Source organism: Trichomycterus rosablanca, chromosome 5 (genome assembly GCF_030014385.1).
Source record: "Trichomycterus rosablanca isolate fTriRos1 chromosome 5, fTriRos1.hap1, whole genome shotgun sequence".
Classification (NCBI taxonomy): domain Eukaryota; kingdom Metazoa; phylum Chordata; class Actinopteri; order Siluriformes; family Trichomycteridae; genus Trichomycterus; species Trichomycterus rosablanca.
Window position 1 is genome coordinate 21361459 of NC_085992.1, and position 17048 is coordinate 21378506.

A 17048-nucleotide genomic window follows, 5' to 3' on the forward strand; every position below is an offset into this window, starting at 1 on the left:
AATCGTCCTCATGTTTTGGCTTATTGGTATAAACAGTGAAAATAATAAAACTGCAGTAGAAATAATAAAATAATGAAAATACAATCTAGATTATTCAACCCCCATTGCAAATTATGTTTATTACCAAAATTTACAAGCTATCAGCTGTTTGCAGTAAACCAGTAAAAAAGAGAACAATTTGATATATTATATAACATTCTCTTGCAGAATTCAACACAAAATGCTACTTTTAATGACTACTGAAGTCTCAGAATTGTTCAAGCTCTTCATGACAAGCGTTTTTAGAACTTAGTAGAGCATCATTTTGCTGCAAACATGATTAACTGAAATTACGCTTGGAAATAGCAACATGCACAAACATTTCTTTATCATTTCTGTGCTGAAAATGGTTCTCCAGTAAAATCATATTTGGGCAGTAGTGGTCTGTTTCCATTGATGTACTAGTAGTGGTGGTTGCTGTGAACAAATTGCACCCAGCAGTGGATGGGGTAAGATAACTATAAAATCAGTGTACCCCTTGTTTATTATTTTGATTGCTTTTTTTGTCCTACAATCTGAAATTAAAACCAATCTTTACAATTTCTTTAGCTTTTGTTATGCATTGTCTTTAGTGGTCTAGCAGAGGACGTGATGTTTTCCCTTCAGTTCTTACTAACTGCCCAGTTCCCACTGAAGAGAAACACCCCGCAACACAATGTTACCATCACACAAAATAAAGAATTCACATGCAAAGGCATCAGGATAAACCCACACAAACGTGTGCGTGTAATAAAATTGTTGAGGTGAGATTCGATACACTTACTCTACAGCCTGAGCGACCTGGCTACCTGAAAGTCGAATAAATGGGTGGCACTATGAACACTGACACAAGGGATTTGAGGAGTTGACCTAAATTGTGAGGAATCATTAGAAACAAAAGGCAAGAACTAACTAGATCTAAAGAGAGAGAGCGCTAGGTGGAATCCACCAATTACTCATGATCGAAGATCCTATGGTTCTCTCTGCCTTGGTTGAAGTCCAATGAATCAAAAATAGATATACTTTCTATGTAACTTTAAAAATTTTTTTTATTGTTGTGTGTTTAAATGTGTACAGTATAACTAAAATTGTTTTACTTTTTAGAGTGTAATGTGACAGGTTAAGGATTTTGACATCATATAATAATTAACAGTTGGCACTTCTTTGGTTTGTGAACCGTGTAACCATGTGAACTGTAAGATGTTAAAACCTCATGTTGCTGTGTACAGGGTCCTGGTAGGAGCACCACGGGCAAATTCATCCTTTAGCAACTCCGTTAACTCCCCTGGAGCTGTGTTTAAGTGCCGTATACACAGCAATCCAGAGCACCGCTGCACTGAAATTGACCTGGGCAGAGGTAGGTCTAAACTTTTGGAATTTTTCTCAGAACAACAGTTCAGTTGTTTTAGCCATACAGGTGTATAAAGCAATTATATACATTAAATTATATGCTTTTAAATTTGTGGCAGCAGTTTAGGGAAGACACTTTTACTGTTCCAGTGTGCTCATGTGCACTGAGCCATCCATGAAGACATTTTTGATGAGTTTGAAAAGGGCCCTGAACTACACTGAACATTGTAAATGAACACAAATTCTCATAGACACTACAAAATGTTATAGAAAGCCTTGCCATAAGTGTAGTCAGATGTAGCTTCAAAATACTTGATGGCAATAGGACAAAGGAGCAGCAGCCGCCTGGTTTACCATGACCAGCGAGGATGCTTTTGGTTAGAGATGGGACGATCGATCGGCTATGAATCGGTATCGGCCGATTTTTAATCAAAATATGCTATCGGCGATCGGCCGATATCTCCTAAAAGTAGCCGATCCGATCGTGTGATATATAAAGATCATGTTAAGTTAACAGCTCAGTGGATTGATCCAGACGCCAACCATCACATCACCATTCATCAACCATCGTACAGAAACCACAGTAAAAGCTCTTCATGACCTAAAATAACATCATTAACTTTGTGCATCATACATACGATGTAATTTTGCTGATTGTAATATTTACTTTAAAAAGATAATTCAACCCGGTCACATCTGAGTCGATTCTATCAGCACGTTATATAAACTCCTGGTTCTCTTTGGTAAATCGTAAGCGGTTCTTACTTGTGATGTAGATGAGAACAGAAAATGTTACAGAGCCAATCAGAGGCAAAAGTTTATTCATTAGCAAATTCGTTAGTTCAGGATCATCTGCTGAACTTTTAGCTCCTTAGACGGAACGAGTCTGACGGTCGGTTACAGATCTGTGGTAATAGCAGTTTAATTAAGCTTTTTAATGTAAGAGAGTCACACAGAATGTTCTGTAGTAGCTGGTGTTTATTTAAAACCACGACATTTAATTAACGGAGAGATAACTGAGAAGAGAAACTTACGCTCGGCGAAAAATGAATCGACTCATGAATCAATGAATCACTTATAACGATACTGTGAACAAAGCGTATCTTCTAAGGGCACACACACACACGCGCGCTGCTCCGGTTTATCTTCACTGTGAGGCTCTTTTTAAGTTTATTTATTTTATTTACTGCTAAACCCCCCCATCGCAATCGGCTATCGGCCGATGTCCCTGAAAGGAGATCGCAGATCGGAATCGGTGCCAAAAACCCCGATCGGCACATCTCTACTTTTGGTCATGGGAAAAACTCCTACAGTGGCACCATGTGATGCTGGGCTGGGTGTTTTTAAACTGGTGTGCTTAGCACACTATAGTTAAAGTTTTTGATTAATCCACAGCTTGTGTGTAGTTTAGTATTATTTTCATTTAATTATTATTGGGTTTTTTCTTTAGATTTTTTAAGAAATATTAAATTGTTATTGGGGGGCAGCATGGTGGCGCAGTGGGTAGCGCTGTCGCCTCAGAGCAAGAAGGGCCTGTGTTTGAAGTTCAAAGATATGCAGTTAGCCCAGTTGGAGCTACTAAAAATTGCCATTGGTGTGAGTGTGTGTGAGAATGTGTATGTGTGTATGTGTGTGTCTGCCCTGTATGGACTGGCGACCTGTCCAAGGTGTTTCCTGCCTCTCGCCTAATTAATAGACCCCACCAGTTCTTTCAATGTTAGACACAACAACATAACAATCATTTGTGCTTCCGCTCAGCAGAAGACAAGCGGACACAAATGTTTCTGTTTGAAATTACTTGATGAATTTCCAGACAAATTTATAAAATAGCTGTGTAAGATCTGTGAAACTTGTGGCTATGAAAATGAGACGGCGGACCGAAAAACGTGCGTACCATGGGAAGAAACACATCAAATTTGTAGGAAAACTGGACTTCTGATCGCCAGTCAGAATTATTTATTTTAATCTGGCACTGCAACAGTAAAATAATTTTGAAAATTGATTAACATTTGTTATGGGCAAAGTTACAGAAGTCCCGTTTTGTAAATATATGATTACAGTACTTTCATGTTTCAAGTGTGGTATAAATATACCAGGTAAAAATATTAAATGAATTACAGTTATTGTAAGAAAAATTAATTTCAAGTCTGTCTAGCAATTCAAACTTTTGAATGGCTTCTCACTGTGAGACAAGCCTGGCCTTGATGATCAAAGCGGAGCCCGCTGACAGCCCTTTCCTTTCTCATTTGACATTATATCACAAAATATTATTTATATAAATATTGTTTTTTAAATGTTAATTATGTCTTAATTGGTTTTAATACATTTATTTTACACAGTCAAAAGTATAAAGTGAATTTAGATTTCTGGCTTTGTCCAGGATCAGTGTTTGACCTGAATTTATTCAAGCATTTTAACCACATTAGGTCTTCAAGTTTGTAGTTTGCTATGTTGGATAGTGATAACTTATGCCAAAGCAAATACACACGTCTCTAGAGCAGTCACCTTTGCTCTTCATTGAATGATAATAATCTGCACCTAGATCATAGTAAAAAGAAAGTGTTCCATCAGCTTTAATATAAGCAGAAATGTTGATGTGTGTGGCACTGCCTTTTATAGTTGTTACTGTGTCCTGTTTGTTAATTCCAATTAACCACTTTAAAACAGTGCTTTAAAAAGTCTTTAATCTCTTATCCGTATGTATACATTTTTTTTAGTAACCACTTCATACTGATCAAGGCAGGACTACACCCTGAACAAGCCAAAAATCAATTGCTTGGGCAAATTTTTGTTTTGTCTTAAATATCACATTTATAATATAATTTTTCAACCAATTAAGCTAGTAATCATCTTTTTTAGCTGTCCCTGTTGGGAGTCGCTACAGTGGGTCATTTATCTCCAGTTTGCCCTGCCATGAGGATTCTCCTCTGTCAGCCCAACCACCTGCGTGTCCTCCCTCACTGCACCAATAAACCTTCAAGTCAAGTCAAGTCAACTTTATTTATATAGCGCTTTTTACAATAGACATTGTCTCAAAGCAACTTTACAAAATCCAGGACCAACAGATACAAAAACCCCTGTTGAGCAAGCCGAGGACTGTGGCGAGGAAAAACTCCCTGAAAATTACAGGAAGAAACCTTGAGAGGAACCAGACTCAGCAGGGCCCATCCTTCTTGGGTGGTCTGTAGGATACTTTAAATAAATAGGATTTACACAAAGCATACAAACACAGAATTAAGTGAACTAAAAGTTATAACTGGCAATAAATAAAGAAATAATAATAATAGAGTTATTATTCGGTCTAATCTTTAATAAAGTCTGTAGTGAGTTCTTGTCATTCTTGGTGCAATTACTCCAGACCCGTCACATCCGGCAGGAGCAGCATCGTTGGCACTGCAGTCTCGACTTTAATCCTTAACCTCGGCGGGTAAACAGGTTTCCATCAGAATGCCCTTGGGCTAAAACAATAGAGAATGTAGTTAATAATGTACAATGCTAGTTAAGTAAAACAGTTTTACAGAGAGTTTTAGACTCCGGCAGCCCTAATTATTACAGCATAACTAAAAGGGAGAGCAAGCAGGTAACAAGGTCATGAAGGCTTTCACAGGACATCAGCGCCCACCTCCCCTACCCAAACCAGAGTGATCGGACAGGAGAGGCAGAACGACAGCAACCCAACATCCCTGATCACCACAAGTTTCTATGACCAAGAACCCCCAAGCTCTGCACCTTTGTCTATACTAATCAAAAGCCTGAGAAAATAAATATGTTTTCAGTCTAGACTTAAACATTGAGACTGTGTCCGAATCCCAAACAGAGGCAGGAAGATTATTCCAAAGTTGTGGAGCTTTGTAAGAAAATGCTCTTCCACCAGCCGTGATCTTTTTAATTCTAGGAACTATAAACTTCTTCTTTGGCTTTCCTCTCCTCCTGCCCGGCAGCTCCATCCTCAGCACTCTTTTCCCGATATAACTCTCATCCCTTGTCTGCACATGCTCAAACTGTCTCAATCTCTTCTCACTCAGTTTGTCTCCTATCTGCACTTGTTCCTAATGTTGTCCATCTTTGTTATTCCTACTGAGAATCGCAGCATTCTCATCTCTGCCACCTCCAGCTTCCTCTGCTGTTGTTTAGTAACTGCCACTGCTCTCAAGTCATATAGCAGGCCTCACTACTGTCTTGTAAACTTTTCCTTTTCTCTGGTAGATAGCAGTCTATCACAAATCACTCATGTCACGCCATGCACTCCATGTTGCCTGCACTCGCTTCTTCACCTCTTTACCACATTCTCCATTACTTTGTACACTTGACCCAAAGTATTTAAACTTGTCCACTTTCATTACCTCATCTCATTGCAACGTAACCTTTCTGTTGCGCTTTCTCTCATTCACACCAATGTACTCCATTTTACTCCAGCAAACTTTCAATACTTTCTGATACATACCTTTATTTCTTAAGGCCTTTCTCTACCTAATTACTGCCATCTGTCCTAAACATTTCCATGTCTTCTGGGCCAACTGGTATGTCATCTGGGCCAACTACCTTTCCACTCTTCATTCTCTTTATAGCTGCCCTCACTTTCTCCTTGCAAATTCAAGACACTCCCTGGCTTGTTATCTCCATGTCATCCAACCTTTTTCTCTCATTTTCCTTATTTATTAGCTCATTAAATACTCTTTCCACCTTCTCAGTACACTCTCCTCTTTTGTCATCACATTTCCATTTGCATCATCCATCTGGTTTAGAAAATATGCAATTTTATTTTACTGACAAACATTTATTTATTTAGGGGTTACATATCTGTACACACCCTTAACCAAATACTTGGTTAATGCACCTTTGGCAGCAATTACAGCTTCAAGGCATCTTGGGAAAGAAGCTACAAGCTTGGCACATTTGTTTCTGGACATTTTTGCCCATTCTTCTCGGCATATCCTTGCAAGCTCTGTCAGGTTGGATGGGGAACGTCGGTACACAGCCATTTTTAACTTCTTTCACAGATGTTCGATTAGATTCAGGTCTGGGCTCTGGCTGGGCCACTCAAGACATTCACAGACTTTCTCCGTAGCCACTCCTTTGTTCTCTTGGCTGTGTGCTTTTATCGATGTCATGTTGGAAGGTAAACCTTCGCCCCAGTCTGAGGTCCAGAGTTCTCTGGAGCAGGTTTTCTTCAAGGATCTCAGTGTACTTAGCGGACCCGCTACTGCAAAACATCCCCACATCATAATAATAATAATAATAATACATTTTATTTATATAGCGCTTTTCAAGATACTCAAAGACGCTTTACATAAGACAAATAATCAAAACAAATACGTACATACACCATACAAATCATAGTACAAAATCAAAATAGTACATCAACATCAAGAATAATTAAGATAAAAAACAAAGAGAGCAGCATAAGACAGTTCATTAAAAATTAGCTAAATTATGAGAGAGAACAACAAATATAGAACAATTTCTTAAAATTAGACAGAAACAGGACAGATTCACATGCAATCAGGAAACTGAAAACTTTACAAGTTTTAGGATCTAGGACTTCACATTTCTGTCGTGATCTAAGTATAAAAACTATTAAAAAGAATAGCAAAAATAAAAGCATTTATTTCGTGTTGTTACAAGTTAAATGCCATTTTGAATAGATGAGTTTTGAGAAGTGACTTGAATTTGGACAGGTCAGGACAATCTCGTAGGTGTTTGGGGAGAGCATTCCATAAAGATGGAGCAGCTATGGAAAAGGCCCTGTCACCCCAGGTCCGGTGCTTGGTCCTAGAGGGTATGGACAGTAGGTTAGCCTCAGAAGAGCGAAGGCTACGGGAGGGAATGTGCTGATGGAGCAGGTCGGTGAGGTAGGATGGGGCCTGATTATGGAGAGCTTTGTGAGTGAATAGAAGAATTTTGAATTGAATGCGTTGAGCAACGGGAAGCCAATGAAGTTTTTGGAGAACAGGTGTAATATGATCACGGGAGCGAGTATGAGTAAGGAGGCGAGCAGCTGAATTCTGGATATACTGAAGTTTTTTTAGGATTTTGTTAGATGTACCATAAAGGATGCTATTGCAATAATCAATTCTGGATGTAATAAAAGCATGAATCAAGGTTTCGGCGGCAGAAAAGGAGAGTGATGGACGTAGACGTGCTATGTTTTTTAGATGAAAGAAAGCAGTTTTGGTGATGTGATTTACATGGCGGTCAAAAGAGAGGTTGCTATCAAAAATTACACCAAGATTTCGGATGTTAGAAGACGGAGACAAACTGTCATTATCAATGGTAATTTGAAAATTTTTTGTGGTTTTTGCCAGGGTTGTAGGACCTACGATGATCATATCTGATTTTTCACAGTTTAATTTGAGGAAATTAGCTTTCATCCACAATTTCATTTCAGTGATGCAATTTGTCAGAGTGGAGTGAAGTTCAGTATTAATGGATTTGGAGGAGATGTAAAGCTGAATATCATCAGCATAGCAGTGGAAATGTAAACCATGCCGACGTATGATGTCACCAAGGGGGAGCATATAAAAAATAAACAAAAGGGGACCTAACACTGAGCCTTGGGGAACGCCTTGGGACAGTGGAGCAATGGCAGAACTACAATTGTTGATATTAACAAACTGTTGTCTGTTTACGAGATATGACCTTAACCACAAAAGGGCAGTACCAGTGATGTTGACAGAGGATTCAAGGCGGGACAGAAGAATGGAGTGATTAATGGTGTCAAAAGCTGCAGTAAGATCAAGGAGGACGAGAATATTAATTTGTCCAGAGTCTGAGGAAAGAAGAAGGTCATTTGTGACTTTGAGGAGGGCTGACTCAGTGCTGTGCTGGGGGCGGAAACCAGACTGAAATGATTCAAATAGATTATTGGAATTTAGGTGATCTTTGAGCTGTGAGGCAACAACACGTTCCAGTATTTTCGACAGAAATGGAAGATTGGAAATGGGCCGAAAGTTACTCAAAATGTTAGAGTCAAGTCCAGGTTTTTTAAGTATGGGAGTAACAGCAGCCAATTTGAGTGATTGAGGGACTGAGCCAGAACTAAGAGAGGAATTGATTATCTCTGTGATAAGTGATGAGATAACTGGAAAACAACCCTTAACAAGTTTTGATGGAGCAGGATCCAAAACACAAGTGGAGCTTCGCATCCCTGTTAAGATCTCAGATAGGTCCAAATGAGACACAGGTGAGAACTGAGACAGAGGCTGGGTAATAAATTGAGGTGAGATAGGCGGAGAAACAGAGATGACAGGGGAAACTGTCAGAAAATTGTGGATATTCTCAACTTTTGTTTGAAAAAATGAGAGGTAAGAGTTACACTTGTCAACTGTAAAGGAATTGGTAGTATTGTCAACTGGTTTGAGAAGTTTATTTATTGTGGAAAAGAGAGTCTTAGGATTTGTTGATCCAGCATGTATGAGTTCGGAATAGTAAGTGGATCGGGCTGCCGTAAGAGCGTCTTTGTAATGTTGAAGATAATCAGAATAAATCTGATAATGTACTGTTAGACCGGTTTTCTTATAAAGTCTTTCAAGCTGGCGTTTACGGGATTTCATTTGGTGAAGCTCAATTGTGTACCATGGTGCAGAATGACTAAATGAAACAAATTTGGTTCTCAAAGGAGCCAGCTCATCAAGACATGAGGCGAGTATGTCATTATAGTAATCGACAAGGTCAGATGAATTACTAGACAGTACAGGACAGACAGACATCTTTTTAACAAGAGAATCTGAGAAAGCAGAGGGAGAGATATATTGAAGATTCCTGAAGGATATTTTACGTTTAGCTCTAGTGATGGGCTTAGTGACCTCAATGTCCATGATGATTGTCAAATGATCAGAGACAGTAAGGTCATGGCTGGACGGCTGATGAACTAGGACACCAGTAGAGCAGACAAGGTCAAGAGTATGACCTTTTTTATGAGTTGGAAAATTTATATGTTGTGTGAAATTAAAACACTGTAACAATTCCAAAAATTCCCTGGCAAATTTACAGTTGTTGTCATCAATATGGATGTTAAAATCACCCATAAGCAGTACAGAGGATGAGAGGGCACTAAGCTGGGTTAAAAAATCTGAAAAATCAGAGAGAAAGGAAGCGTTTGGCTTTGGCGGACGATAAACTACAGCAGTGACCAGAGGAGTAGGCCCTGACAACTTGAAAGCCAGGTGTTCAAAAGAAAGAGCAGCAGGAAAAGACAAAGTGGTTATTTTAATATCATCCCTATAGACTGCAGCAACACCACCACCTCGCCCTTCCATACGAGGTTCATCAATATACGAGTATCCCATTGGCGTGGTCTGATTTAACGTAAAATAATCCAAGGGTTTATGCCAAGTTTCAGTGAGACAGAAAAAGTCTAGTTCACTGTCAGATATAAATTCACTGAGTACAGTACTTTTTGTGTTGAGTGAACGAACATTAAGCAATGCCATTTTCAAGTGGTATTGTTGTGTAGTTGGCTGTGAGGAACGAGGAAGAGAACGGAGATTTGCAAAGTCCACTCCGCGTTTCCCATCCCACTCCGTGGACAGCGTTGTCATGGAGACTACACCGCTACTGGTGTGCAAGGCAGCAGCGCTCTGATGACGTGTTTGCGGAGCGACAGTGCGCACGGCTGACCAGAAGGATGGAATAGCGTTACCGTTTCGAAAATAAACAAGCTTTCTCCGGGAGCCCCTGTGAATATAACGAGGCCGGCGAAAGAGTCCAAGCTGTTTGATGACTGAAATACACGATGGAGTAGTGCAATTGTTGAACTTCCTCAGCTGGTCAACGGAATAGTTCAACATCGTGCCGATCCCAGGAAAACTCACCCACCGTTCACCACCGGCCGCAGACGCGATGTACAGTAGAAAGAACAAAAAGTATCAAAAGAACAAATAAAAGTATCAAAAGTAACATAAAATAAATAGATCCACAAGGTGTGTAAAAAGATGAAAACGAAAAACGATAAAAATACAATAAAATACGGTAGCGGCAGCCAAATGCGCCAGCGTCCACCATCACCCCTAACGTATCATGATGCTGCCACCGCCATGCCACATAGTAGGGATGGCATTAGCCAAGTGATGAGCTGTGCCTGGTTTCCTCCAGACGTGACGCTTGGTATACAGGCCAAAAAGTTCAATTTTGGTTTAATCAGACCAGAGAATCTTGTTTCTCATGGTTTGAGAGTCCTCTAGGTGCCTTTTGGCAAACTCCAAGCAGGCTGTCATGTGCCTTTTACTAAGGAGTGGCTTCCGTCTTGCCATCTTCACAAGGATACGCTGGAGCTATGTCAGGGTTCCTGCAGGACCTTATATAGGCAGGTGTTGGCAATCCCCAATCATGTCCAATCAATTGAATTTACCACAGGTGGACTCCAATTAAATTGTAGAAACATCTCAAGCAGTAACAGTGAAAATAAAATGCACCTCAGCTCACTTTTGGGTGTCATATCAAAGGGTGTGCACACTTGTGTACGTATGATATTTTACATTTAGATTTTTAATAAATTAGCACAGATGTCTAAAAACCTGCTTTAACTTTGTTATTGTGGGCTATTTTGTGTAGAGTTTTGTGACAAAAAATGAACTCAATCTATTATAGAATAAGTCTGTAATGTAATAAAACATGGAGAAGGTGAAAGGGGTGTGCAGACTTTCTGGCTTGACTGTATAAAACATATTATGTATATACATATAGTATGGTTTCTCCTCACCATCATATCAGCTTGCTCTCTTTACTAGTCATAGTGCCTATGTTCAATGTTACTACTCTTGCCTCCACCTTCCATTTCACTCTCTGCTGTAGAACATTCTTTGTCCCTCTTCTTCTCCCCCCTGTTCAACAATAGCATAGTTTCCACAAGTGCCCTGCTGATTACCTTGAACACCATGACCTAACTCCCAATGGCTAGGTTTGACATTAGTTCTGTTGACATAAAATGTTGTATAACAGTTGTATAGCAAAAATGTAGTTTACACAGTATACACTGCACTTTTGCATTAGCTCTGCCTTTCTCATGAAAGATAAGGCTTCACTATATTGTATGAACAATGCAATGCCAGGAAGTTTAAATAATTCAGTCAGTAACAGTTTGTAGCACAGGTAATGAAGTAGTACAGTACTTCTACATAAATAGATAAACATTAAACTACAGTCATACTGCTCAGGTTTAGACCTCCCCTCTAAACTCTAAACATAGAATGGCATTTGTAAGAATGGTCTGTAGTTCCAACTGTCGAGTGCAAAAATCACTTAAATATACAATGAAAAGTCTCAGTAAACAGAAAGAATATTTATTGATAGATATAAGCAATTTTAATAAGTTTGAGTTCTAAGATAAAAAAACATCTAGTTCTCTTAAAAAATATTCATTAAATTTTAACCCCCAGACTCATTACTTGGTGAAACATTCCTTTCCCTTGATAGTCTCTAATAAGTGATTTTGCTAAGTGCTTACCAGCTTACTTATTTTTGTCCTGCAAAAGCTTTTAGCTTGTATAGGTTTGATGGCTTTTATGCTGCAACTCCTTTCTTTAAATCCTGACAAAGATTTAAACTCTATTGACTGAGACTAAGAAGGCCACTCCAGGATATTTCAGGACTTCAGGACTGGAAGTGTCCTTGGGATCACTGTCATGCTGAAAAGGCCAGTTATCATCAAGTTTCAATTTCATTACAGAAGACATTCCTTCTCAGAATATCTTGGAATTTCTGTGAATCCATTATGCTAGTCACACAGTCAGGATTGCCAGTTCCTGCAGCAGAAAACATTAGCACATTATCATTAACCCACTTTCTTGTTTAAATGGGTTAGTATTCTTTTGATAATAAGCCTCGCTTTCTTGGATCACACAACCTGCTGATCCATATGGCCAAACAATTTAAGTTTTCACTCATCACTACTTAGAACTGTGTCCCAGAACTTTGCAGGCCTATCCAAATTTTCTGGCATATTAAAAACCTGAATGTCCTTTCTGGTCAAGAGTGACATTCATTGTTGCTAAAAGGTTCTTGGTTGTTGAGTGTTCTTCTTATGTTCCCCACTGACACATTTGTTCCAAGTCATTCTGTAAGTCCTTTGCAGTAGAATTTGGGATTTTTTATGGCCAGATAGGTTTGCTGCTGTACCTTAAGTTTGGAAATTCCCAATGATGTCTCAAAGAATTTTCAGGGTCTGGGTAATCTTCTTATGCCCATTGCTCTTTGGTTGCAATGAAGTTATCACCTCTCTCAGCTTTTGTGACAGGTGACACTATGCTAAATGTATGAGTAGCTTCTAAAACAGCCTTCATTTGTTTGTAGCATTGATTCCACAATGTGTTGGAAACATCTGTTAAAACGTTGGTGAGCCTGTGTCCACTGCAGCCTCGGATTTCTGTTTTATACTGACAAGACTGGAACCTGATTTAGTCTTTTACATTTGATATTATGTGCACTTTAAAACCATTCTTAGTTTGCCAGTCTTGCCATTGGTTTCCTTGCTTTTTGTCACAATTATACAGTGAAATAAATAAATTAATTATGTATAATTTTTTTCCAGCTGTATTTATACACTATAACTCATCATCAAAGTGAGAATAACAATTTAAAATTGATACATTGTTAAGTTAATTAGTAAAATATTAGCCCCTTAGAGTAACCATTCTAAACTTCCTCAGATCATACACCAGGCTAATCGGCCCACACCAGATATCAATCGTAGCAGTTAAATAAAGTTGATATAAAAAGTCTATACACCCCTGTTAAATACCAGGATTTGGTAATGTAAAAAAATGGCCACTTTTTATGTGACCTATAATCTGTATAATTCAATTAATAAACACTATATAAGCTTCAGCTCTTCTAGTAGGATGCTTTCTGATATTTACTTAGTTCCAAAAGCCATGGTCAGTAAATAGCTTACAATGCTTACAAGGGATCTAATTGTTGAAAGGTGTCAGTCAGTAGAAGGGTACAAAAATTTCCAAGACATTATATATTCCATGAAACACAGTAAGGATGGTCATCAACAAGTGATTAAAATATGGCACTTACTAAAATGAACGTTTCTCTAAAATTTATAAAAACACGAAAAGAAAACTGGTCAGTGAGGCTGCCAGTTGGCCTACAGAAACATTAAAATTGTTGCAGGAATTTCTGGCAAGTACTGGTTGGGTATTACATGTGACAACAATCTCTTGTGTTCTTCATATGTCTAAGGTGTGGAGTGGGGTGGGGTAGGGTGGCAAGTCAGGTTAGATTTTGGAAAAACCTATATCAGGTCTGCTTAAATCAAATGAAAATTGTGTTATGTTCTAACAAGGCCAAATGTTTTAGCCGTAGTTCCAAAATGAATGTTTAGTGCAAAACAACACTGTACATCAGCAAAAGAACACCATACCCAAAAAGACTAAATGCTATCATAATGATTTTATGACAGTATTAAATCTGCTTTAACAAAGTATTAGTTTAACTGTGGATTATAGTATTAAGTCCTTAGTATTAGTATAGTACTAGTATAGTATTTTTCTCTCCTATAACATTTCATGTTTGTTTCAAATGTAATTAAACAAATTATAGGTCATATTAAAGGTGAAAAAAGTTTTAACAGGGGTGTGTACACTTTTTATATCCATATATGTTTAAAATGTTAATGTTTTAGTTTTAATAATCAAATTGTCCTACAATTCCATAATCAGTCTTTAAAGACTTTTTCCCCCTTTTTAAGTTTTATTTGAACTTGATTTTAGGCACAGTATGTTAAATTGCTGGTTTCTCGGGTGGCACAGTGGTTAAATGTGCTAATGCACATTGGGATTGGGAATTTAAATCCGCAGCAGAGCTCTAGGCATCTACACCAAGCCATAATTGGCTATGTCTTGTGGATTTTCTGAAGCCCTGAAATAAACTGGTGTTACTGCATGAAAATGTAATGAAAAGTTGATGTTGCATTGTGAGTATGTTATGCAAGTACATGCTCATAAACAGTATAAAAACCTTTATATAACTGTAATTGTGAATGTGTAAATACAAATCGTTTCTGTGACTTCAAATTAGGGTTAACACACAGTTATTGAAAATGTAGTGTTACCTGTGACACTAGTTGTTTATAAATGTGTCTTTCTTTTCAAGGAAACAAGCCAAGGGAATCTTGTGGGAAAACATGTCAAGGGGACAGAGATGATGAATGGATGGGGGTCAGTCTGGCAAGACAAGACAAACCAAACGGGAAAGTTCTGGTAAGGCCTTGCAATTTTTTACACATTGTGTATTTTTCATTTCCATTCAGAGTTTGAAACAATGCGTATAATAAATACAATGTATTTAAGAACAAACCATCTCTTCATGTGTAACAATTTAGTACAACTGTTACTAGAATGTTTTCTAGTGGTAAAATATAGCTGTTTACTATTTCAGGAAAACAGCTCTCATTTTACATGGCATGGCGGGGGGGGGGGGGGGGGTGTTCTGCTGACTAAATTTAAAAGTGTGAGCAATGCAATTCACATCAATACAATTCACAATACTTCTCTTCTGCTCCCTTTACAGCCTGATACAGTGAGTTGTGTGTATTATGATGTATTATGATGTACATGTGATACTTTTTACCCATTTAATTGATTGTGTATTTGAATTTTTTTGGGTGGGTGGCAGCCCTTCTCTCCTTTGTGTGCCTATGCCTGGTACTGTGTCAGGAGCCAGTGTAGATCTGGTTAGATAGACCTGAATAAGGCAAGACTAGCAACCATTATGTAATAATGTTTTCTCCATCACTTAAGTTGAGCTTAAATGTAGTCCTGGTGTTTCCTCTCAGGGACATTGCAGTGTGGTGTAGTAATGAAAACCTAGGACTGTCTATGGCCTCTAGAGAATAAACCACACACTTTGATGGTCAGTGTAAAGGAAGTAGATAGGGGCACTGAAAGCCAGGCCATGCACTACAACCATGCTGTCATGCCAAATGACAAAGTGTTTGGATGTTCTGCTAATGGTCTCTGTTAGAGCAATAAAGTAATTAAAATAAATTAATATGGTCAGTTACAGTTGTTATTTTTGGTGGTATCTAATGGATAGAGTATAGCTTTATAATAATATAGCTTATCTCATTAGCTGATTCATTTATCAATGCATTTAAATACTACATCTTGTTTTAAAGTAATGTAAATGCAATGCCCCTTTCTAAAGGAATAATTTCAAAATGCTTTTTTAAATTAATTATTTCATTTATAGTTTAATTTGATTTGACTTAAAGTGGCATCCATGGGACAGTTGTGAGGCGCAAACCACTGCTGACCAAAAAGAACACAATGGGTCTGTTTGAAAACCTAGTGAGCTGCTTGGCTGTCTACTGCCTACCTAGGCAGCTGCCTAAGTAGAGAGGATTTAAATAAGACATCTGCCTTAGGTTATTTAGACACACTACTTGGACAGCGATTATGTCATCGCAGTTTTCGCTTACTAAGCTAACACAGTTAGCCTCAGGCCACTGAAACCAATGGGCGGAGGCGGTACAACCCCTCTAGCATGCAAGCTAACAGCTAACAGCTAACAACTTTTATGCCAATTAAATAAAAATGAGAATTTATTTACATTTGCAAAGAACTCGCTGCTCCACACTTGTCTGCCATATATTTAAAATCTTTGGCGAGAAAAGTTGTGGTGCACAGAATGCTGGGATTGCCTTCACAGCTAAGGAAGCATCTGATGCTCCCTTGTTATTCAGTCAGATTATTGCTTCGAATTAAGGCACCTTAGTAGACAAAATTTTAAGGCATCTTAGAATTTGGACAGCCTTCTTCTCTAGAGCATGCGTAGGATGACTTAAAATGCTTTCCATGTAGAGAGTTTACTAGGTTACAAACACCTTGGATTTCTGATAAATCCGGTTCAACATTTTAAGTGACTTTTTTACATCACATGAGCTGGACTTCTTATTTTTAGTTAAAACATGGCTGCAAGCTGGTGATCTGAGTCTCTTCTCAGATCTGTGTCTTATAGACTGTAGTTATTTAACTGTCCTAGGAACACTGGAAGAGGGGGAGGAGTTGCAGTAGTTTTTAGGAATATACATGTTCTTCATTACAGCTTTAAATCTCTTATTTTTAAATTCTATTCTTTACACTCATTCCTATTTACAGACCACCTAAAACAAACAAGAACTTGACTAAAGAATTCTCTGACCTGCTGTCAATAGTAACTGCAATATCCAAACGGATATTGATCATGGGAGACTAACATCCATTGATGTTGCCCTAACAGACCCATGATTAGTGAAGTAAACCTTGTATTGGATTCCTGTGATTTTACTCAACATGTAAATGGTCTTACTTCTGAGCATGGGCACAATCTTGATCTTGTTTTATCTTATGGTTTTAATGTAGATGATGTAAAGATAGTAGAAACTGCACTTTCACATCATGTGCCTGTCATGTCTAGAAAGTTTGGCCTCACTACAGCTACTCAGTGTGCGCTTGTAAATTATTTCTCTTCTACTGCTCCTCACTTGGATATTGAAGACCTAACTGTCTCGTTTCAGTTTTTCTGTGCAATTGTGCTTGATTCAGATTTCATATAATGTCCTTGTAGCATCCTTTAAAAACGGTGAGATTTTTCTGCTATTTCAACCTCTGCGACTAGGCCTTTTACCTATCCACCAGGTATTCCAACATTTGTAAAAATTAAAAAGTCTTCTTTTCTTAATTATCTAATATGAA

At 38.2% G+C, this 17048-nt stretch overlaps 1 protein-coding gene across 2 annotated transcripts in view; it reads left to right on the forward strand.

Moving 5' to 3' along the window:
* The window catches only part of itga9 (integrin, alpha 9), an 85724-nt gene that overhangs the window by 1102 nt on the left and 67574 nt on the right, over positions 1-17048 (forward strand). For both annotated transcript variants that reach the window (XM_062995840.1, XM_062995841.1), the window contains exons 2-3: positions 1248-1375; positions 14467-14573. In XM_062995840.1, coding sequence (XP_062851910.1) covers positions 1248-1375; positions 14467-14573 — 235 coding nt within the window. The remainder of the gene's footprint in view (positions 1-1247; positions 1376-14466; positions 14574-17048) is intronic.